The sequence below is a fragment of the Sapajus apella genome, unplaced genomic scaffold (assembly GCF_009761245.1).
Source record: "Sapajus apella isolate SASKATOON/1434 unplaced genomic scaffold, GSC_monkey_1.0 scaffold59, whole genome shotgun sequence".
NCBI classification, from domain to species: domain Eukaryota; kingdom Metazoa; phylum Chordata; class Mammalia; order Primates; family Cebidae; genus Sapajus; species Sapajus apella.
In genome coordinates this window covers 9,541,719-9,565,293 of record NW_022436999.1, presented here as the reverse complement: position 1 = coordinate 9,565,293, position 23,575 = coordinate 9,541,719, and the positions used below count along the sequence as shown (strand labels likewise).

Here is a 23,575-nt window from a genome sequence, read left to right as displayed (position 1 = left end):
CATATGGCTCAAAAGAAACGTGTTGAATGAATAAATAAATGGACTGAATTGCATAGCCCACTGTAACAATTGTAAAAATGAGAATTTAAGGCCCTTGGAGGAGACTGAGTTAGCCAGGTCATAGGCGGACTCCTTTCATACATGTTTGCTTCACACAAGTTTAGAAAAACCTATCCGTATAATTTACTTTATTCAAATCTTGCCATAATTCAAGAGTATGAGTAGAGTCTACCACTTCTAAGCCCAAGAGTATCTAAAGCATATACCATTTCTAGAATATCTCACTAAACCAGAACAGTTAAATTCCAGTTACCTGAACTGCCTTTTAAAATGTTAAGACATAAATCTAAATATAATACAATATAGTTCTATTCAATGGAAGTTTTAGAACTTCATCTAAATTATTTTTGATTAAAATGTCTTTTTTCTACTATTATTTTGTAGAGACTGCGTCTTGCTCTGTTGCCCAGGCTGGAGTGCATGGCACAATCTCAGCTCACTGCAACCTCTGTGTCCCAGGTTCAAGCAATTCTCTTGCCTCAGCCTCCTAAGTAGCTGGGTTTACAGGGGCATGGTACCACGCCCAGCTAATTTTTGTATTTTTAGTAGAGACAGGGTTTCACCATGTTGGTCAGGCTGGTCTCAAACTCCTGACCTCGTGATCCACCTGCCTCAGCCTCCCAAAGTGCTGGGGTTACAGGCGTGAGCCACCGCACCTGGCTCATTAAAATATCTTTAAACTTTCTTAAAGTGAAGTAAGCATTATTTCTAGATGACGGGTTACTATTAAAAACACTAATTAGTTTTATCAGTTGTAGGTGGAGTTGGAGAGACAAGTGCAGATGGATGTATAGAACACCTCACAGAGAGTACCGAAACTTCCTTCTACTTTAAAAAGTCCCCTGTGTCAATTTGCTATCCAGTCCTTTTGATTTTTGCTCACAAATTAGGGAAAAACACCAGTCCTTCTGACGCATGGCTGTCTTCCTGAAAAATTAATTTGATGAGACAAAGATCAAAAATAGCCTTCTGACCCTCAAAAAAACTCTTCACCTTTGCCATAAATCTCCTTTAGTTCAAACTACTCATTCATTCAAAAAGAAAGTTGGGTACTTATAATGTGTAAGGCACACAACAGCTGTGATTTCTACGCTGCTAAGAGAAGACAGCCCTTAGGAGCCTGAACCTACTTTGAATTCTCACTATACTTCCTCATCAGATATGGTGGAGGAGTATGCCCTACTATTGCCAGATACTCTTTTCCGGGGGCACTTCAGTAAAAGGTTAATTCAAGCTCCTATCTTCCTTATTAGAAGACAGTACTTTTCCTGAAATGGTGCCAAGTCTCAATTTGCTACATGTTCTTTTTAATGTTTTAACATTTTACTTTGAACAGTGTTCCAGGCACAAGCAGCCCTGAATTAATTAAATTAAAATTTAACATCACTGTGAGATAAAAGTCTTTTCGTGGTGCCTACATAACGAATGAACTTTTGCCAGATCGCTTCTCTCACAACACTGCATATTCTGAAACAAGATCTGGGGCCACAGGGCTGACTTCGAGAAAGATCAGTGGCAAACAGAAAGATGGGGGAACACATATTTATTAAGCAGCCAACCGCAATTCAGGCACTTTACCCACAATGCCTCACTCACTCCTCACCACCACCTTGAGCAGCACGAGTCTCATTTTACAAAAAGGGAAACTGAAGTTCCAAAGAGGTTTAAATAACTCGCCTCGATGCACAAAGCTAGGATCATCATCTAAACTTGAATCCAGACCCTTTCCTACAATAAGCTAGTTCCCCAAAGATGGAAAGATGAGTGTGTTCAAGGAGACACCGCAGCCAGAATGCCCCCAGTTTACTGAACCCTTCCTTACTACTCTGGGACTGACATGGCTTCCCCAGGACACAGCACTGAGTTGCACAGGGGTCTGGGGAAGCGTCTTGCACTCAGCTCCCCCTCCTGGCCAGTGTTCCCGAGGAGCTCCGAGCCCACAGCCTGCCACTCTACCACACCCACAGTACTGCTGCAGGCCTTGCTGCTCCCCTCATCCTTCTCTTCCCCACTTTTCTTTCTCACCACCTTCAGTCTCCTGGTAATTTTCAGAGTATTTGCAAAAACGTCTTAGTAAATCACCCCAGCACAGCATGAGCTAGATTGCGGTTAGCTGTTCTCACCTGCACTCATTTATTGCTAACTGCCACAACAAGGAATTTACCAGCTTTAGAGCCAGCCGGGCCTAGGGTCCCACCCCGGGCTCTCTGCAGGAGTGGGCAAGTTACTTTGCCCTCAGTTAAAAGCAAACACCCTTGTTCTTGGTGTTGGGGGTGTGGCTTAAATGAGATACCATGTAGAACATTGCCTAGCACATTGAAAAACCAACAGACATAACTTCTCTTCTTCACTGGTTGCTAACCTATTTCTTTACCAGCAGAAGCACCTGAGTTTCTCCTCCTAAATTCTTCTAGGTCCACAGAAAAATGTTCCTTTACAGGCATACTCAATTCTATCACTGGTATTGCTATTCACCCAGCTCAATTTTTCAAATGATGCTGATCAAAATTTTCCAGCCAATCATATACTAGAGTTGTGTAGTAACGTCTCCCTTCAAATATCTTTTAAAATTCTATTTAGTATCAAAAAGAATTAAAAATCAGGAAAGACATACAGGAGAAGAAACCTCTAGTCATGATATCTCCCTTCTACAGAGGGAGAGGACAAATTGTCTCTCTCCATTCTGAGTAAGGAAACATGCCAACCACCCAAAGCAATGGTTCCTAGCCTTTGGAGAAACTCCTTTGAGAATCTGACAAAAGCACTAAACCTTTGTCTAGAAAAGTATCAGTCTGCACAGAGACATAAAATACTGCCTGGAATCTCAAGAGGGTCAAGGGCCCTCTAAAACTCACCCATTGACCACAAGACAAGAGCCAGCAACAAAGAACCATCTGTGATACTCCTTAAGCTGGTAAAATCCTCAGTTCAGATTTTGTTTCCTTAAGGTGCAATAAACTTAAAAGTCTATGCAAAGACCTCAAGAAGATACACTCGGAAAGAAGTTTCTCACTCAACTCTTTATGCCTTTTTTTTTTTTTTTTTGAGACAGAGTTTTGCTCTGGTACCCAGGATGGAGTACAGTGGTGCAATCTCAGCTCACTGCAACCTCCACCTTATGGGCTTAAGCGATTCTCTTGCCTCAGCCTCCTGAGTAGCTGAGATTACAGGTACCTGCTACCATGCCTGGCTAATTTTTTTGTATTTTTAGTAGAGACGGGGTTATACCATGTTGGCCACGCTGGAATCGAACTCCTGACTTCAAGTGATCTGCCCGCCTCCCAAAATGCTGGGATTACAGGATTGAGCCACCTGACCTGGCCGCCTTCATGCCCTTCGCTGTTTCAAAATAAAATGCTGTAAAACTAGCATGGCTCAAAACCCAAAGAGAAAGTTCTCTCTTTGAATATTAATATCAAAACAAAGCTGTGTTCCAGACAAGTGTGTGTGCTGGGGAATGGGCAAGAGAAATGGAGATTAAATATTAGAACGCTGTATATTATTTTTCAATATCATCCTTTTTAAAAATTTCTGTTTGTAAATGTTTTAATATTGTGTAAGAGTACAACTGTAAGGGGAGCAGTGAAGTTATATTCTCTGATAGAAGCAATTACAAAAACATTTGATGATCCTATCCTGGTAAACAACTTTCTTTATTTTTTTTGACACAAGGTCTCACTCTGTCACCCAAGCTGCAGTGCAGCAGTGATCCTGGCTCACTGCTGTAGCCTTGACCTCCCAGGCTCAGGTGATTCTCCCACCTTAGCCTCCAGAGTAGCTGTGACTAAAGGCGCACACCACCACACCTGGCTAATTTTGCTATTTTTTTCTAAAGACGGAGTTTTGCCATGTTTCCCAGCCTGGCCTTGAACTCAAGTGATCCTCCCACCTCAGTCTTCCAAAGTGCTAGGATTACAGGTGTGAGCCACCACACCTGGCCTAACAACTTTCCAATTAAGTTTATCTAATAATAATTTTACCTGGGAATGCTTCATACATGGAATTTCCCTTGAAAATAATTACATTAGCCATTTTAACTTCTGATTCCTGAAACAAGAAGTCTGTCTCAAACTGACATTAACTAAATAGTAATGCTGAGATTATTCCATCAGAACTAGTTTCTCCTGTTTGCTTTAAAAGTATAATTCTCACAGCTGTTTATACTCCATGTTTTTCTTCCCTAAATGGAAAGAATCCATGTAATGTGTTAAAAGAATAAAATCAACTAAAAGACATTAATAAACATTCCCCCATTGTGCACTTTTTCCTATAATTATAGTAGTTAATATTCTTCAAGCCATACAGTGTGTCTAGCATTGGGCTAAATGTTTTTCCTGCTTTCTGGAATTTAATCTGACTCTATGATTTGGCTTCTATTACTCTCCCTGTTTTAGAGATAAGAAAACTAAGGCTTTGCCGGGCAGTGGCTCACACCTGTAATCCCAACACTTTGGGAGGCTGAGGCAGGCGAATCATGAGGCGGGCGGATCACGAGGTCAGGAGATCCAGACCATTCTGGCTAACACGGTGAAACCCCATCTCTATTAAAAATACAAAAAAATCAGTCGGGTGTGGTGGCACATGCCTGTAGTCCCAGCTACTCAGGAGCCTGAGGCAGGAGTATCGCTTGAATCCAGGAGGCAGAGGTTGCAGCAAGCCAAGATAGTGCCACTGCACTCCAGCATGGGCAACAGAGCAAGTCTCCATCTCAAAAAAAAAAAAAGAAAAAAGGAAAAGAAAGGAAAACCAAGGCTTAGAAGCCAAACAGCTTGTAATGGTGGACCCAGGATTCAAACTCAGGTATGTATAACTCCAAGGCCTACATTCTTACTGAGGAAGACTATATTTAATTCTACTGTAACATAAAAATAAGATTCTAGGCCGGGCGCGGTGGCTCAAGCCTGTATCCCAGCACTTTGGGAGGCCGAGGCGGGTGGATCACGAGGTCAAGAGATCGAGACCATCCTGGTCAACATGGTGAAACCCCGTCTCTACTAAAAATACAAAACATTAGCTGGGCATGGTGGTGTGTGCCTGTAATCCCAGCTACTCAGGAGGCTGAGGCAGGAGAATTGCCTGAACCCAGGAGACGGAGGTTGCGGTGAGCCGAGATCGCGCCATTGCACTCCAGCCTGGGTAACATGAGTGAAACTCCGTCTCAAAAAAAAATAAAATAAAATTAAAAAATAAGATTCTATACAAGTTTTAAAAAAAAAAATGTTCAGGCCAGGCGCAGTGGCTCAGACCTATAATCCCAGCACTTTGGAAGAAGGCTGAGGCAGGTGGATCACTTGAGGTCAGGAGTTCGAGACCAGCCTGATCAACATGAAGAAACCCTGTCTCTACTAAAAATGCAAAAAAAGTTGTCGGGCGTGGTGATACATCCCTGTAATCCCAGCTACTCTGGAAACTGAGGCAGGAGAATCGCTTGAACCCTGCAGGCGGAGGTTGCAGTGAGCCTAAATCGTGCCATTGTACTCCAGCCTGGGCAACAAGAGCAAAACTCCATCTCAAAAAAAAAAAAAAAAAAAAAAAAATCTTCAAATACAAAAAGTAGAAAACCATTTTTAAGTATAAAAAGAGGATGTCATCACTTGCAAATGAAAGAACTACGTTAGCCTATTTGAAATATCTAGAAACTTTACTAATCTTTTTTAAGCACTACAAAATCTAATTACTATTATGAGCCAATATTATTATAAAATGTAAGTTTTAGAAATGAGAGAACATTTGCCCATAAAACCCTGCTCTGAAAGTCCATTATAATACTCAGATATGCTATTGTCTCTTAAACTATATATTCTGGTGATCTGATTAGCCTGTAATCAGTCCCCAAATACACAGAACAGAGGGATTTCACTGGACTTAACATCTTAATTTCTCTAAAACAAAAGTGATGAATTCCCAAAGTAAAAGGAATCACTCTAAGTTTGCCATCTATAAAACCCACCCCACCCTCTCTATAAGATACCACTTATGTTTTTAAGCCAAAACATGCAGAATTACAAAAGCACAAAGCCACTCAGAATTTTAAGTGAACACTCATCAATTTGATCCTTTCAAAATAAAAAGTTTTCATTAAACAAGTTTATGATTTTGTGTAAGTTATAATTTAAAATAAAATTGGTATTAAAATTTTATTTTATTAAAATAAAATTAGCCTGGGTTTTTTTTTAAAAAAAAGTGTTTAAATATCTACGAAGGAAAAATAAATGCCTTTATTACTTATTAGTCAACTACATCAACCTAAATGTGAACTAAAAATGTTGATTCATTCACTAAGAAGTATTTATTGAATGCCAGTTATATACAAGGCACTGTTTAAGCCCTAGAGATAGGAAAAACAAGATTTCTACGCATAAGATTGTATTTTAATAGGGGAGAGCAGATATATTAGACAAGTGAACAAACAAAGATAAAATAATTAGAGATGACAAGAAAGAACAGAGTGACAGAAATTTCAAATACTTTTTTTTTTTCAAGACACAAGAGTCTTGCTGTCACCTAGAGCAAGCAATCCTCCTTCCTGTCTTGGCCTCCCAAGTAGCTGGGACACAAATGCATACTACCATTTCCAATTAATTTTTTAACTTTCTTGTAGGAACAGGGGTCTCACCATGTTGCCCAGGGTGCTCGTTGAACCCCTGGCCTCAGGAGATCCTTCTGTCTCCTCCCAAAGTGCTGGGATTACAGGCATGAGCCACTGCATGTAGCCAAACACTATTTTTTATTAATTTTATTTATTTATTTATTTATTTTGAGACGGAGTTTCACTCTTGTCACCCAGGATGGAATGCAGTGGCACGATCTTGGCCCACTGCAACCTCCACCTCCCAGATTCAAGTGATTCTCCTGCCTCAGTCTCCCAAGTAGCTGGGATTACAGGCTCGCACCACCACACCCAGCAAATTTTTCTATTTTTAATAGAGACAGGGTTTCACCACATTGGCCAGACTGGTCTCAAACTCCTGGGCTCAGGCGATCCACCCACCTCGGCCTCCCAAAGTGCTGGGATTATAGGCATGAGCCACTGTGCTCAGCCCAAAGACTAGTTTTTAAAGTCATCAAGGAAGGTCCCCAAAGAGGTCCCACTGGAACTAAAACTTGAATGGTAAGGAGTTAGGGAAGAAAATTCTAGGTAGAAAAGACCACCTCATCTTATGAGAACATTCATTTGGCACTTCAATACTTTATATGACCTGTCTTGATTACATCTTGGACAGACGCACATTATGATGAATTCTGTTGATGGCTTACAGTGTTTCATGGTAAGGTTGGATGCATATGTGCACGCAGAGCAGCTAACACGATACTCAGAAAATAGTAACAACACAATTCCCAATCAGTTAGTCTAAGCCAAAAGCTGTTAACTAGAGAGAGAGAGCACAAATGGAAGGGCTGAATCTTTGAGAATCTGATGAAAGCAATGAATTCTCTCCTCCAAAGAAGAATGCACAGGGCCGGGCGCGGTGGCTCATGCCTGTAATCCTAGCACTTTGGGAGACTGAGGTGGGTGGATCACCTGAGGTCAGGAGTTCGAGACCAGCCTGACCATCATGGTGAAACCCCCGTCTTGAAAAAAAAAAAAGAATGCACATACACAGAAACATTACATATAATTTTAGGAGGTTCTAGAAACGCTAAAGCCCATCCAGACGCACAGTGTCCCAACCAGAAATCCATGAACCCTAGGTTAAAGAATTTTTTTTTTTTGAGATGGAGTTTCACTCTTGTTGCCCAGGCTAAAATGCAATGGTCCGATCTTGGCTCACTGCAACCTCCACCTCCTGGATTCAAGCAATTCTCCTGCCTCAGCCTCCCAGATAGCTGGGACTGCAAGTGTACACCACCATGCCCAGCTAATTTTTTAAGACAGGGTCTCTCACTGTCACTCAGACTGGAATGCAGTGGCGCAATCTCGGCTCACTGTAAGCCCCACCTCCCAGGTTCAATTCCCTGCCTCAGCCTCCCAAGTAACTGGGATTATAGGCGCCTGCCACCACACCCAGCTAATTTTTGTATTTTTAGTGGAGACGGGGTTTCACCACCTTGGCCAGGCTGGTCTCAAACTTCTGACCTCAGGTGATCTACCTGCCTCAGCCTCCCAAAGTGCTGGGATTATAGGCATGAGCTACTGCACCAGGCCAGAACTAAGTAATTAGTTCTTAATGGGATGAACATGAATGCAAGCTTCTATCCTACTTTAAGTGATGAATATATCAGGTACATGCACTTTCAATTTCTTTTTTTTTTTTTGAGACAGAGTCTCAATCTGTCACCCAGGCTGGGGTGGAGTGCTCTAACCTCCACCTCCCAGTTCAAGCAATTCTCCTATCTCACCTTCTCAAGCAGCTGGGATTTCAGGTGCACATCATCACACCTGGCTAATGTTTTTTATTTTTAGTAGGGATGGGGTTTCACCATGTTGGCCTGGCTGGTCTCAAACTCCTGACCTCAAGCGATCCACCCACCCCAGCCCCCCAAGTGCTAGGATTACAGGTGTGGGCCACTGCACCTGGCCAATTGTTTTTGGTCCACATAAAACTCTGTACAATAATTTTATCTATGCTACAGAAACAAACTATTAGGACATATTAAAAATATATATATATATTCCCACCTAAAAGTGAATAAAATATCTCTTCATTACAACTGGGTACAATCTTTCATACATGAAAATAACATAGTTTGGCACTTGGTTTTGTATAAGATCTTAAAACTGCTTCCCCAAAAGAAAATTATTACCACACTCTTTCAAAGGGTCCAAAACTGAACTTTAACATCTATTAACATACAGATGTTCTTCCACTTCAAAAGTAAAGCTTGGCCGGGCGCGGTGGCTCAAGCCTGTAATCCCAGCACTTTGGGAGGCCAAGGCAGGTGGATCACAAGGTCAAGAGATCAAGACCATCCTGGTCAACATGGTGAAACCCCGTCTCTACTAAAACTACAAAAAATTAGCTGGGCATGGTGGCGCGTGCCTGTAGTCCCAGCTACTCAGGAGGCTGAGGCAGGAGAATTGCCTGAACCCAGGAGGCAGAGGTTGCGGTGAGCCGAGATTGTGCCATTGCACTCCAGCCTGGGTAACAAGAGCGAAACTCCATCTCAAAAAAAAAAAAAAAAAAAAAAAAGTAAAGCTTGTGGTCATTTTATTTTTATTTTTTGAGACAGAGTTTCACTCTTGTTGTCCAGGCTGGAGTGTAACGGCGCAATCTCAGCTCACTGCAACCTTCACCTCTTCGGTTCAAACTATTCTCCTGCCTCAGCCTCCGGAATAACTAAGATTATAGGCATGCACCACCACACCTGGCTAATTTTGTATTTTTAGCAGAGACAGGGTTTCATCATGTTGGTCAGGCTGGTCTCAAACTCCTGACCTCAGATGATCCACCTACCTCGGCCTCCCAAAGTGCAGGGACTATAGGCATGAGCCACGGTGCCTAGCTGCTTATGCTTATTATTTAAAAACACACACATACTGCCGGGTGCAGAGGCTTACACCTGTAATCCAGCACTTTGGGAGGCCGAGGTGGGTGGATCACTTGAGGTCAGGAGTTCAAGACCAGCCTGACCAACATAATAAAACCCTGTCTCCAATAAAAATACAAAAGGCCAGGCAGAGTGGCTCACACCTGTAAACCCAGCACTTTGGGGAGGCCGACGTGGGCAGATCACCTGAGGTTAGGAGTTCGTGACCAGCCCAACTAACAAGGAGAAGCTCCATCTCTACTAAAAATACAAAATTAGCCAGGCATGGTGGCACTTGCCTATGATCCCAGCTATTCAGGAGGATAAGGCAGGAGAATTGCTTGAACCTGGGAAGCAGAGGTTGTGGTAAGCTGAGACTGGGCCATTACACTCCAGCGTGAGCAACAAGAGCAAAACTCCATCTCAAAATGCACACATGCAAATCTTAGATGCCTAAAGAACACACATCATTAATCTAAGGTATAAACTAGATCAATAGATCTTAACCAGTTTTAAGTCAGATACCCCTTTAAGAACCTAAAGAATGCTATTTATTCCCCATTTTTAAAATGGACATACAGTAAAAAATGTTCACATAATTTTAGGCTGCTCATTGTATTTTAAATCCAACCAAGGATTTAAGAACCCCTATACCACCAGGCGCGGTGGCTCAAGCCTGTAATCCCAGCACTTTGGGAGGCCGAGGCGGGTGGATCAGGAGGTCAAGAGATCGGAACCATCCTGGTCAACACGGTGAAACCCCATCTCTACTAAAACTACAAAAAATTAGCTGGGCATGGTGGCGCGTGCCTGTAATCTCAGCTACTCAGGAGGCTGAGGCAGGAGAATTGCCTGAACCCAGGAGGCGGAGGTTGCAGTGAGCCGAGATTGCGCCATTGCACTCCAGCCTGGGTAAAAGGAGAGAACCTCCGCCTCAAAAAAAAAAAAAAAAAAAAAAGAATCCCTATACCTACTATACAAGAGTATTATGACTGGTTGCTTTTGGGAAGGAAAACTAGGAAAAGGGGTGGAAGGAAGATGTTTTACTACACATCCTTTTATAATCTTTGAAACTTGAACCATATGGCTGTATTATCTATTCAAAAAATGAATAAATTAAAAATAAAAAGTGTTATACTAAATAACATGGAAAGATACTAATGCAGTAGATGAAACTCTCCAGGTGAAAATGTTTAGAATAGCTATTCTATTAAATTCACTATATTTAAAAATTGCTTCTTCGAAATTTTTTGGTTGAAAAATGTTTGTGGCTGTAAAACTATGCTCTTCGTAATTTTCAGAGAAATTTCCAACTTCTACCTTTTTACTAGGAAAATATGTCATAAAAATTTCACATTATTCATATTCTAACTTCTGAATACCCCATTAAATAACAATAGCTAGTATTTACTGAATGTGACAGCCACATCTATTGATTATAACATCATCATCATTTTATGGACAAGGAAACCAAAGCTTTCAGCAGTTAACTCATTTGTCCAAGGGAACCCAGCTAGTGGTAAGCTAGGACTCTTGTGGACCAACAAAGCCCATGTGACACTGTATCACAACACAGAGCATAGTAAGCACTAAAATAGATGACATTATTCCTTAACAGACTTTTTTTTTTTTTTTGAGATAGGGTTTCCTTCTGTTGCCCAGGCTCAAGTGCAGTGGCATAATCACAGCTCACTGCAGCCTCGATCTCTTGGGCTCAAGCTATCCTCCTTCAGTCTTCCAAGTAGCTAGGACTACAGGCACATACCTATACCACATCCAGCTAATTTTTTATTTTTATTTTTTTAGAGATGGGCCTGCTATGTTGCCCAGGCTGGTCTTGAACTCCTGGGTTTAAGCAATCCTCCCACCTCGATCTCCCAAAGTAATGGGATTACAGGTGTGAGCTACTTACTGTACCCAGCCTCTTAAGAGCCTGTTCTTACCATAAATAGGTTTTAGTGCATTCACTCATTATAAAAATCTGGTATTATATTGCATGTGCCTGCTTTACTATACACAAAGCAGATACAGACAAAAAAGAATTATCCAACCCGGTATGGTGGCTCATGCCTGTAATCCCAGCACTTTGGGAGGCCGAAGCGGGTGGATCATCTAAGGTCAGGGCTTCAAGACCAACCTGGCCAACATGGCGAAACCCCGTCTCTATAAAAAAATACAAAAATTAGCCAGGCAAGGTGGCACATGCCTTTAGTCTCAGCTACTTGAGAGGCAAAGGCTGCAGTAAGCCGAGATTCTGCCCTTGCACTCCAGCATTGGCAACAGAGTGAGACCCAACTCTCAAAAATAAATAAATAAAAATAAAAACGTAAGCTGAACCTTAAAACTATGGTGGGTATTTTTTTTAAGTGTTTTCACTAGAGAAAGAATATTAACACCAAAGAAGCAAAGCGTTTCTTTCTGCTAAATGGGACATCTAGTCATCATAGTTAGAATATCTAAAAGTGAATGTACAAACTAGCTGCAAAATGCTTCGGAAATGTGCAATGAATCGTGAGACAGCACGGTGGCTCATGCCTGTAATCCCAGCACTTTTGGAAGCCGAGGCAGGTGGATCACCTGAGATCAGGAGTTCAAGACCAGCCTGGCCAACATGGAGAAACCCCATCTCTACTAAAAATGCAAAAATTAGTGAGGTGCGGTGGCGGACACCTGTAATCCCAGCTATTCTTGGGAGGCTTAGGAAGGAGACTCTCTTGAACCCAGGAGGTGGAGGTTGTAGTGAGCCAAGGTTGCGCCACTGCACTCCAGCCTAGGTGACGGAGCAAGACTCTGTCTCAAAAAGAAAAAGAAATAGCAATGCCACTTTCACAATAATTCCATCTTCAAAGAGGCAGTATTCTTCAAAATTGTTCACCCAAATCTAAACTTACAGAATCGCTTAAAATCAATTCAAGGAAATGAGGCATAGGAGGCTGAGGTAAGGAGAGAACATAAATCACCCGGCCAGGTGCAACTACCACTTATTATTATTAACATGAATTTGTGTGTGTTTGTGTTTGCCTAAGTGTTTAGTTTGACTGTCACATTCAACAACTTACCTAGGTAGCAGTCAAGGCTCACTTCATATCCTGCTGTGTAGGTATAGGGAAAGTAACCAAGTCTTTACTTCCTTTTTTCTTTTGAGACATAGTGTATGGTGCCACAATATGAGCTCACTGCAACTTCTACTTCCCAGGTTCAAGTGATTATCCTGCCTCAGCCTCTCAAGTAGCTGGGAACATAGGTGCACACCACCACACCTGGCTAATTTTTGGATTTTTAGTACAGACAGGGTTTCGCCATGTTGGCCAGGCTGGTCTCAAACTCCTGACCTCAAATGATTCGCCCACCTCAGCCTCCCCCAATTTTTACTTTCTTATCAAGCAGGTAAGGCACTAATCCTCTACTAGGTTTTCCCTATCAGTGAATGAGTAAGAATCTTTCAGACTCAAGGAAAAAACTGTTGTTCTTCTGAGACAAAGGTCTTACTCTGTCGTCACCCACAATGGACATGGTGGAATGATCATAGCTCACTACACCCTCAACCTCCTGGGCTCAGGCAATCCTCCTGCCTCAGCCTCCCGAGTAACTGGGACCACAGGCGCACATCACCACAGCTGGCTAACTTTTTAAATTATCTGTAGAGATGGGGGTCTCACTATGTTGTGTGGGCTGGTCCCGAACTCTTGGACTTACTTAGGTGAGCTTCCCAACTCAGTCTCCCAAAGTGCTGGGATTACAGGCGTGAGCCACCACACCTGGCCTCAAAAATGTTAAGATTCTCCAAAAACACTTTCACAGAAGCATATAAAGATGGAGAAAATTTAAATGTCTATATTTGCAAAGTTCATCCTATAATTTCCTAACACAAAGATACAGAAAAAACAAGTATATTTATACAGAATTACAGGTGCTGTTGCTTTCTACAGAAAATAACATCAGCGACATGGATTTCAAAACTCCACCTATTAGACATAGGGCAAAACAGGCTGGGTGCAGTGGCTCATGCCTGTAATCCCAGCACTTTGGGAGGCCAAAGCAGGTGGATCACCTGAGGTTAGGAGTTTGAGACCAGCCTGGTCAACACGTCTCTACTAAAAATACAAAAAAATTAGATAGGTGTGGTGGCAGGCACATATAATCCCAGCTACTCAGAAGGCTGAGGCAGGAGAATTACTTGAACCCAGAGGCGGAGGTTGCAGTGAGCTAAGATCACACCACCGCCCTCCAGCCTGGGCAACAAGAGTGAAACTCCATCTTAAAAAAAAAGAAAGAAAGAAAGAAATAGGGCAAAACAGAAAAAACAGAAACTTTCCCGTCACATTATATTGCAGTTCTGCAAGTGAACATACTTCAAAATGCTAAGAATTAATGCAGTATTATTTATAAATCTATCAAAGATTATGATGCATGTAATAAACATTCTGATAATGCATATGCACAAAACAAGTGCTTATTAACGAATATCCACTTTCAAAAATGACATATTAAAAAGATGAGTTATATAATCACTGTTTATATAATTATCATATTCAAACTCCCCTGAAATTAAAGACCTTAAGAACACCTCTTTTACTTCATTATTTAAAACAACTCACACAACTGAATCACATTTTATATTGTACCCCAAATAAAATTAACCCAATTTAGTCAAGGCAATACTATAGAAAATTAAATCAATAACTATCTTTTAGCATGTATATAGTGTTTATCCTGGTTTCCCCTAAGGCAATGGCCAAAAATATATATACATATCTCCTAAAAAAGAAATTTCTCGGCCGGGCATGGTGGCTCATGCTTGTCATTCCAGCACTTTGGGAGACCAAGGCAGGTGGATCACCTGAGGTCGAGAGTTCGAGACTAGCCTGACCAACATGGAGAAACCCCATCTCTACTAAAAAAAAAATACAAAATTAGCCAGGCGTGGTGGTGCACACCTGTAATCCCAGCTTTTCTGGAGGCTGAGGCAGGAGTATCACTTGAACCTGGGAGGCAGAGGTTGTGGTGAGCCAAGATAGCGCCATCACACTCTAGCCTGGGCAACAAAAGTGAAACTCCATCTCAAAAAAAAAAAAAAAAACAAGAAATTCCTCCTATATTTTCTTTATATTCCATAAATTACTTCCTAAAAAATCAAGAGCAAATATCCATTACTGAAGTCTATTTCTGATTATACTTCCTTATGTTATTCAATAGACAGATATGGAAATCTAATAGAATACTTTCCAGAATATTTACCCAGAATGTGCTTACTACACAACCATCACTATTAGTTAATCTGGAATTAGGTTTGTCAGTATATAATCCTGTTACTCTCCAATTCTCTCATGCTAGCAAAATATACAAGTCCATAAAATCATATTCTTGGAGAGCAGAGTTCTTGGAAAATTTGCAATACTAGCAGACTTCACTTTTAAAAGTGAGTAAAGCATATAAAAATGGCCCATAAGCACATGAAAAGATGCTCAACATCCCTAATCATTAGGGAAATACAAATCAAAATCACAATGAAATACCACTTCATGCTCATTACAATGACCATAATCAAAAAATTAAAAAGCAGAAAATGAATGATGGTGAGGATATGGAAAATTGGAACCCATATGCATTGCTACTGGGAATAAAAAATGGGACAGTTGCTGTGGCAATATGTATGGCAATTCCTGAAAAAAATCAACATATGATCCAGCAATTTCACTTCTGGATACACACCCAAAAGAAAAGCCAGAATTTAAACAGGTATCTGTACATCATGGTCATGGCAGCATTATTCACAATAGCCTAAAGGTGGAAGCAACCCAAGTGTCCATCAATGAATTCATGGATAAAAAATATATGGTATGTATATACAGTGATACTACGCAGACTTCAAAACAGAATGAAATTCTGACACATCCTACAACAGAGATGAGCACTGAAAACACTATACTAAGTGAAATAAGCCAGTCACAAAAAGACAAATATTGCATGGCATCACTTATAGGAGGTACCTAGAGTAGTCAAATTCATAGAGACAAAATACAGAATGGTGGTTACCAGGGCCTGAGGGAGGGAAACAGGGAGTTAGTGTTTAACAGATACAGAGCTTCAGCTGGGGTAGATGAGAAGGTTCTGGAGATGGACGGTAGTGACGGCTGCACAACAGTGTCAAGGTACTTAATGCCACTGAAGTGCACATTTAAATGTGGTTAAAATGGTAAATGTCATGTATATTTTTCAAAATAAGAAAAAAGACATTAAAGCATGTGTCCAAATTCTTTTTTTTTTTTTTCGAGACAAGAGTCTTGCTCTGTCACCAGGCTAGAGTGCAGTGGCATAATCTCGGCTCACTGGAACCTCTGCCTCCCGGGTTCAAGCAACTCTCCTGCCTCAGTCTCCCGAATAGCTGGAATTACAGGCATCCTCCACCACACCCAGCTCATTTTTGAATTTTTAGTAGAGATGGGGTTTCATCATGTTGGCCAGAATGGTCTCGATCACCTGACCTTGTGATCCGCCCACCTCGGCCTCCCAAAGTACTGGGATTACAGGCATGAGCCACCGCGCCCGGCCAGTGTCCAAATTCTTAAAGCATGTATCCAAATTCTTCTCATGCATGCTTACTTCACTACCCACAAAACCAATACCCTATGAGTGGTCAGGTCAGTTAAGTCTAAATTAGTGTAACAATAAAGTTTTTTAATTCCTTCTAATTCTAAAAAACTGTTTAACTGACTTCCTCAGAATGAAGTCCTTCATCAGATACAGGCACTAACAGCTATTACATATCTACTTCAGATTAAATAAATTACTAAAAATGCCCAGGCACGGTGGCTTACGCCTGTAATTCCAGCCCTGTGGGAGGCCGAGGCGGGTGGATCACATGGTCAGGAGTTCACGACTTGCCTGGCCAACATGGTGAAACCCTGTCTCTACTAAACACACACACACACAAAAATCAGCTGGGTGTGGTAGCACATGCCTGTAATCCCAGATACTCAGGAAGCTGAGGCAGAAAACTGCTTGAACCCGGAGGCAGGCACTGTAGTGAGCCAAGATTGTGCCACTGTGCTCCAGCCTGGGCGACAGAGTGAGACTCCAACTCGAAAGAATAAATAAATAAATAAATTACTAAAAATCAATGTCTCCCAACTTTGTATTTCAAACACAGTTTAATCTAGAGTGTTTCCTTCATCTTCTTTCCAAAGACTCATAATTACTATTTTCATTTTCACCAGCAAAATCTCTAGTCAAAATGTTCTCCCCCAAAGCTCACAGGAGCTCATCTTTACTGACTAGTAGATATATCATCTTTACCATAATTAGTTTCCACCAATTTGGTATAAACATTAGAATATTATTTATGAATCTCTCTCCCTTTATAAAAAGTGTTCATATGGAAAAAATATATAAGCTTGAAATCTCCTAAGCTAAATTTTGAGGCTCTTTTCCAGTTACATTCCAGTTTCTCTTATAATACCTTCTGATTTCACAAAATGTTACAGAAATAAGTCTGCAATAATGAATTAGCAAATCAGTTTGCCTGGTTTCCTCCAAGCCACTAAAGCTCACTGTTGTTCATATCCCCTTTCTCCCACTCTTCAGTATTCAGCACAGAAACATCCATCTTCAAAGGTTTTCACACTATAAAAGTTATGCTCTGACATTTTTCAAACAACACCTATTACATATCTTCTTCAGATTAATTACTAAAATTACTAAAAATGCCCAGGCAAGGTAGCTTACGCCTGTAATGTTCATAAACATGAAGCAAACATGAAAATTAAAAGGGAAAAAAAAGTAACCACATACCCAAACAAAAGTTGAAACACCAAATTTAGAAAAAACTCTTCATATTAAAAATGTGTTAGGCCAGGCACGGTGGCTCATGCCTACAATCCTGGCACTGGGAGGCCAAGGCAATTCGAGACCAGCCTGTGCAATATGGCCAAACCCCATCTCTACAAAAAGACAGAAAAATTAGCCAGGCATGGTGGCACTCCTGTAGTCCTAGCTACTCGGGAAGCTGATCCCAGCTACTGGGGAAAGGGAGGATCACTTGAGCCTAGGACGTTGAGGCCACAGTGAGCCTTGACCTGCACTTTCACTCTGTCCGCACTGAACTCTAGCTGGAATGACAGGATGAGACTGTGTCAAAAGAAAAACAAACAAAACAAAAAACTTGTTAACAAATTTCAGGCCAGGTGCAGTGGCTCACACCTGTAATCCCAGCACTTTGCAAGGTCAAGGTGGGATCACTTGAGGCCAGGAGTTCAAGACTAGCCTGGCCAACATGGTGAAACCCTGTCTCTACTAAAAATACAAAAATTAGCTGGGTATGGTGGTGGGCACTTGTACTTCCAGCTACTTGGGAGGCCAAGGCAGGACAATCACTTGAACCTAGGAGGTAGAGGCTGCATGAACTAAAATCATGTCACTGCACTCTAGCCTGCGCAATGAATGGAGACTGTGTCTCAAACAATAAAAATAAACAAATTAACAAATTCCAAAGAAAAGATCATACTAAACAAGTATGATCATCATATACTTTTTCTACTCATACTATGTGAAAACAAGAATGTATTTAAACAATTATAAATTGACAATTTTTTTCTTGATTTTTAAAATGAATTCTTCCAAATACCATTTTCTGTATGTAAATTAATGAATGGTACCATCTCCTCTACTAGGGTCTACTTCCTAAAACGCGTAATCTGTAGTTGTCATTGCATATAGTGTATCCACCTAAATGTTAATAGAAGAAAAATTGAAAAGCACAAACCCAGACATCTTAAAAGTTGCTCTAGTACTTAGTTTACCTACTCATCAATGTGAGATATTCTCCTGAGAACAAGTTTCTTTCCACTTGCCCAAAGAGAGACTAAATTGAGCCCTTTAAAAAGGAGAATGGGCATATCTGGTCACACATTAGTAACTTCAGTGTGTGTGAAGTATCCACCATCCTTCAATCTGCAACACATATAAAACTCTACAAAAAGGAAATTATATGTAGATATAGAAGGATTTATTGAAAAAGAATGCATCACCTGGTCATGAGCCTTACCTTTTAGCAGCGGCAGAGGTGTTAACTCAATAGGCTTGCCTTGAGACCTAAACTGTGAGGAACTTTGCGACCTCTTCTGTCTGGCTTTTCTGACGGACTTCCGAGAAAATCCGTCTACTTTATCCACTGATGGAGGAGTAGTTGGTGCTGAGGACATATCCCTACTGAAGAGAAAGAAGTATCATAAACCCATACATTCTCAAGGTAGAAGCATACATGTGAGTTACACAAATTCTAAAGTTCCCATACACAATATACATGAAAATGGGAATAAGTGCTAAAGAAAATAAAATCAATTAAGAAAAGTCTTATGTCAGCCAGGCACAGTGGCTCATGCTTGTAATCCCAGCACTTTGGGAGGCTGAGGTGGGTGGATCATTTGAGGTCAGGAGTTCAAGACCAATCTGGCCAACATGGTGAAACACCATCTCTACAAAAATACAAAAATAGCCCGGGCATGATGGCAGATGCCTATAATCACACCTACTCAGGAGGCTGAGGCAGAAGAATTGCTTGAACCCAGGAGGCGGAGGTTGCAGTTAGCTGAGATCCCACCATTGCACTCCAGCCTGGGCAACAAAGCAAGACTCCGTCTCAAAAAAAGAAAAGAAAAGAAAATTGGTGAAAATAATGTATGTATCATGGAAACAATATCAGAACTCTAATGTATTATGCCATTCCATATTAAGCATTAAAGACATTCATCTAGGCTTAAAGAACTCCATGCTGCCTGCCTATTTTCTAACTGCAAAGCTCTTCACATCTTCAAGTAATTTTTGGAGCTATTCTGCAGCTGGAAAACTTCCATCTATACATTTTCCCAAGATATTTAATATTATGAATGGGTTCTGGAGTTGAAAGCTTTAGTGTACTTCAAGAATCTATACCAATGTATCACAGCAAGGTGAAATTTACCACTACTGAAACTATCTAGGCATAACTTTTAATGGGCTGTGTTGTGTTAGCTATGATAAACTGCACCACACTGCAAATGAGGACAGGCTAGATTAAACAAAACACATAAAAGGCATAATTAAAGTATTTCAAAGAAGTCTTCTTTTTGAATGAAGCCACCTTATTTAAGCTTAATAAAACTATGAGGAAATCAAGCACAAAAGTTGAACTGAAAACATAAATTCACAGCCTACTGAAACAACCAGGTTGAGTTCCCTTGAGGTTTAGACCTTGAAGCTCATCAACAAATATCAATTTTCATTCCATTAAATTTACAGAACTGAACAGTACTTTTGCATTTTTTAACCCTCCCGAGTTACTAAAATGAAAGCTATTTCCTAAAAGTAACAAGTGTTAAAACAGTTAATTTCATTCACCAATTTAAACAGATGCCATCATTTCCATGGCACTGAGGCTCCATTCAAGATTAATGGCAGACTAGGATAGAAATAATGCATATGGGGGAAATGCTGAAATGCAATTACTCGCCTGTCATTGCAATACATAAGACAAGTGGTTTTTAACTTCTAAATAAAAGAGTAAGGGAATTTCTTCCTGAACACGTAGAATAAAAAGTTACTGGATTACGTGGATTTTGACAATTTAAAATAACAAAAACATTTAAACACACACACATATGATGTTGACGTTTGGAATTTTGAAGTCTTCTTTGGTTTCCTTAAATTAAAAAAGTTTTTTTTTTTAAAAAAGTACCTAATTTAGCCTTAACATAATGCGAGGTATTCAAAACAGAATTGCAAACTATGAATGACTACAGATGATGTTAAGATGACTTTAAAATATCAAAACGACTGCATCAGCCAAAAGCTCCACATCATATTTGTACGTTGCAAATTTAGGAGCCGATTTTCCAATCTGGTATGTGAATTATTTAGACTTCATTCTAACTCTTAACACTACAAAATTTCAGTAAATCCTCTTCCTCCATCACTCTGTCTTTTCTTTATTCCTCCTCTCTCATCTCTCATCCCTACGACGATATATAGGTAGCTTTTTAAAAAATCATTTACCCCTTATGCCCAAGGCGCAGAATAAACGTCAAGGATCGCAACCCTGAAGCATTGCAAAACTAAACGTAAGGTAACAGCGGGTCCATGCAAAGCCCGGGGAAACAGGTTTCGCCCTGGGCCGGGGCGCCAGAAGCTTTATCATCCTCTAATCAGCGGGCACGGGGCATTTCCCTGGCTCAGGATAATCTAAAGCGGGTAAGGGGCAGTATGGAAAGAAAGACAGGGAAGGGGTTTGTCTGTGGGGATGCTTACATACTCCCTTTGCTCCTAACCCACACCCCAAGCCTTGGGGAAGATAAGCTGCTAGAGAATCCTCCTCACACCAAACCCCCCTTTATTCCCCGCCCCCACCAGTGGATAAAGGGGAGCAAGAAAACGCCTCCAATCCCAGAAGGTGGAGAAAAAGGGGGGAGGGGGCAGAGTGAATGAGAGATATCATCAGAAGCATTTGCAGGTAAATCAGACAAGTGGGACGAGCGCCCCCGCTCCTGCACCCGCACCCCACCCCACCGCACCCCTCGCCTGCCCGGCCAGGCCTTCCCACGGCCGGTGTCCCATGGGTTCCCCAGGAAGACCGGGAGGAACCAGGGAAGCGGTCGAGCCGCGGTGCTGGAGGGACGAAGTTACCTTGAAGCTTCTGAGGAAGAATCCGAAGATGATCTGTGGCTTGGAGGGGCCGGAGACGGGCAAGGGGGCCGCAGCGGGGGCGGGCGGCGGGACCGGGACGTGCAGGGGGAGGTCCGGGGAGCTGCGGGGAGCCCGGGGCGACGGCTGTCCGGTACGGCGTCCCTCCGGTTCCGCGGCGGCGGAGCCTCTAGGCCTCACGGCCGGACCCGAACCTCAGCGCTCCAGCGGCGGCGGCGGCCTCACGATCCTCCCCCGCGGGCCCGTCCCATCAAATCGGCACCGACCCCGTTGCGGCTCCGCCGGTGGCTCCTCGCTCACATTCCTGGCGGGCGGCGCCTCAGCTCGTTGCCCGGGACCCGGCGGCGGCGGCGGCGGCGGCGGCGGCGACGTGGGGAGGGGGGGAAGGGAGGGAGGAAGACTGGATTTGCAGCGGCAGCAAGAGAAGGGGGCCAGAGAAGAAGGAGGAGCCGCAGGAGCTGGAGCCGCCGCTGCCAGAGCCACAGTTCGCTACCCGCGATGGGTCCCAGTCAATGCCCCTTTCTCTCTCCTATTGTCAATATCACCGGGCGGCTGAGTCCATGGCACACGCGCAACCAAACCTTCTGGCAAGCAGTGCCCGCCTCCGGCGCCAGCCCACTGGAGACTTCAAACGGGAAGCGAGGCCTCATTGGCCCTCGTCCGCCTTCACTCCCCTGCCAACAAGTTCGGTTGAGACCTGATCAGGGATTGGAGGCAGGAGGGCGGAGAAACAGGAGGGTGGGAAGAGGATTGGGCCGAAGCGTGAAGGACCCGGATGCAGCCGCGACCTCGGGTGGTGCAGCCGCCGCTTCCGCCCGGCGGTGGGGCAGGCTAAAGTGGGAAGCCGCTGGACTTGAGAGGAGCTCTTTAATTCTGGGAGGTGTGCGACTAGCAGATGAGCGGGCTGGCTTTCCGTGGTGTGCGGAGCCTTTGGACGGCGGTCGTCTTCGACCAGAGGATTCCGAGGGCAAGGGTCGGCCAAGAGTCGGGGAGCCCTCGAGTCTTGATCCCGCCCTGCAGCTAGTGTGGCCTTTCTGGCCTTGGGGAGTCCCACTCAGGACGGGAACCGCTGATGCGTAGACAGGAATAAGATTCCCCCGCCCGCGCCTGTGCGCCACTGCTTGTGTAAATGGGTCCCCTTGAAACTCCCAGCAGTCGCTCTTCGCTGAACCTGGTGGGAGGCCTGGCCCAGGGTTTAGTAACGCTTCGAATTCTCCCTCGTCTTCTTTTCTCTAAACGTCTGTTTTGAATATCAGACCCCTGGAGCCTCCACGCCTCGGTTGAGGCCAGCGCACACTTAGTTAATGCAGGTGGGAACGCTGTCGCCACGGTTTTCAGTCTGTTCAGAATAACCCACCGGCCAGCCGGCTGTTCAGAGCTCGGAAAGACCCAGCTCCAAACTTGAGGAGTTTCGAGATTTTAATTGGCAAGTTGGACCCGAAAGAGTTAATGGAGAAGCCTACTTAACTCTATCTAGAATAAGTAATGAGATCTTTGGAGATGTGTTTGCATCGTTGGTTAATGCAAACGGCCAAATGAAACATTTCAGATTATATTCTTGGATTTATGTGTTAGAATGCACCCTACATACATTGTTTGAGGAGAAAAAGGAAAGAAATTATTAATGCTAACTACAAACATCAGAGTACCAGTTGTTCAAAACTTAGGAAATAGTGCGGGGGGGGGCAAAAAAATTAACATATTTTCTCAGAGATAGCCACTTACAGCTTTTGCATACTTCCTTTCAGAATTTTTTCTTTTTGGGCCGGGCGCGGTGGCTCAAGCCTGTAATCCCAGTACTTTGGGAGGCCGAGGCGGGTGGATCACCAGGTCAAGAGATCGAGACCATCCTGGTCAACATGGTGAAACCCCGTCTCTACTAAAAATACAAAAAATTAGCTGGGCATGGTGGTGCGTGCCTGTAATCCCAGCTACTCAGGAGGCTGAGGCAGGAGAATTGCCTGAACCCAGGAGGCGGAGGTTGCGGTGAGCCGAGATCGCGCCATTGCACTCCAGCCTGGGTAACAAGAGCGAGACTCCGTCTCAAAAAAAAAAAAAAAAAAAAAAACAGAATTTTTTCTTTTTATATTAATAATATGTGTCAATCTGTAGCCTAGTTTTTGCCCTCAGCATTATATCATCTTTTCTATACGGTTAGGGAATAGAACTATATATAAATAAAACTATATGTACCATATGTACAAGTGACAACAAAAATGGATTTGCAATTCTCCTGTTTCTGTTGTTAAACACTAGAGTTTTGAAATTTTCTTTGCACACTCCCAGAAATGGCTCTTGAGTGGAAAAATAATTTTGTGCCATGAAAGATAAAAATATTCCTGCTTTGAACTGAAATGGAAAACGAAAAGATGAC

The 23,575-nt window shown here is 42.5% G+C and overlaps 1 protein-coding gene across 3 annotated transcripts in view; it reads right to left on the bottom strand.

The window, feature by feature from the left end:
* Positions 1-21,758, bottom strand: part of PPP2R5E (protein phosphatase 2 regulatory subunit B'epsilon) — a 173,443-nt gene extending 151,685 nt beyond the window's left edge. The window contains exons 1-2 of one of the 3 annotated variants that reach the window (XM_032245907.1): positions 21,184-21,758; positions 18,572-18,735 (exon numbers count right to left, since the gene is read on the bottom strand). In XM_032245907.1, the coding sequence (XP_032101798.1) occupies positions 18,572-18,728 (157 nt within the window). In that variant the 5' untranslated portion in view covers positions 18,729-18,735; positions 21,184-21,758. Of the gene's footprint in view, positions 1-18,571; positions 18,861-21,183 lie in introns of those variants that run through there. The other 2 variants (XM_032245909.1, XM_032245908.1) reach the window with 2 other exon arrangements.
* Between the last annotated feature and the right edge of the window lie 1,817 nt (positions 21,759-23,575).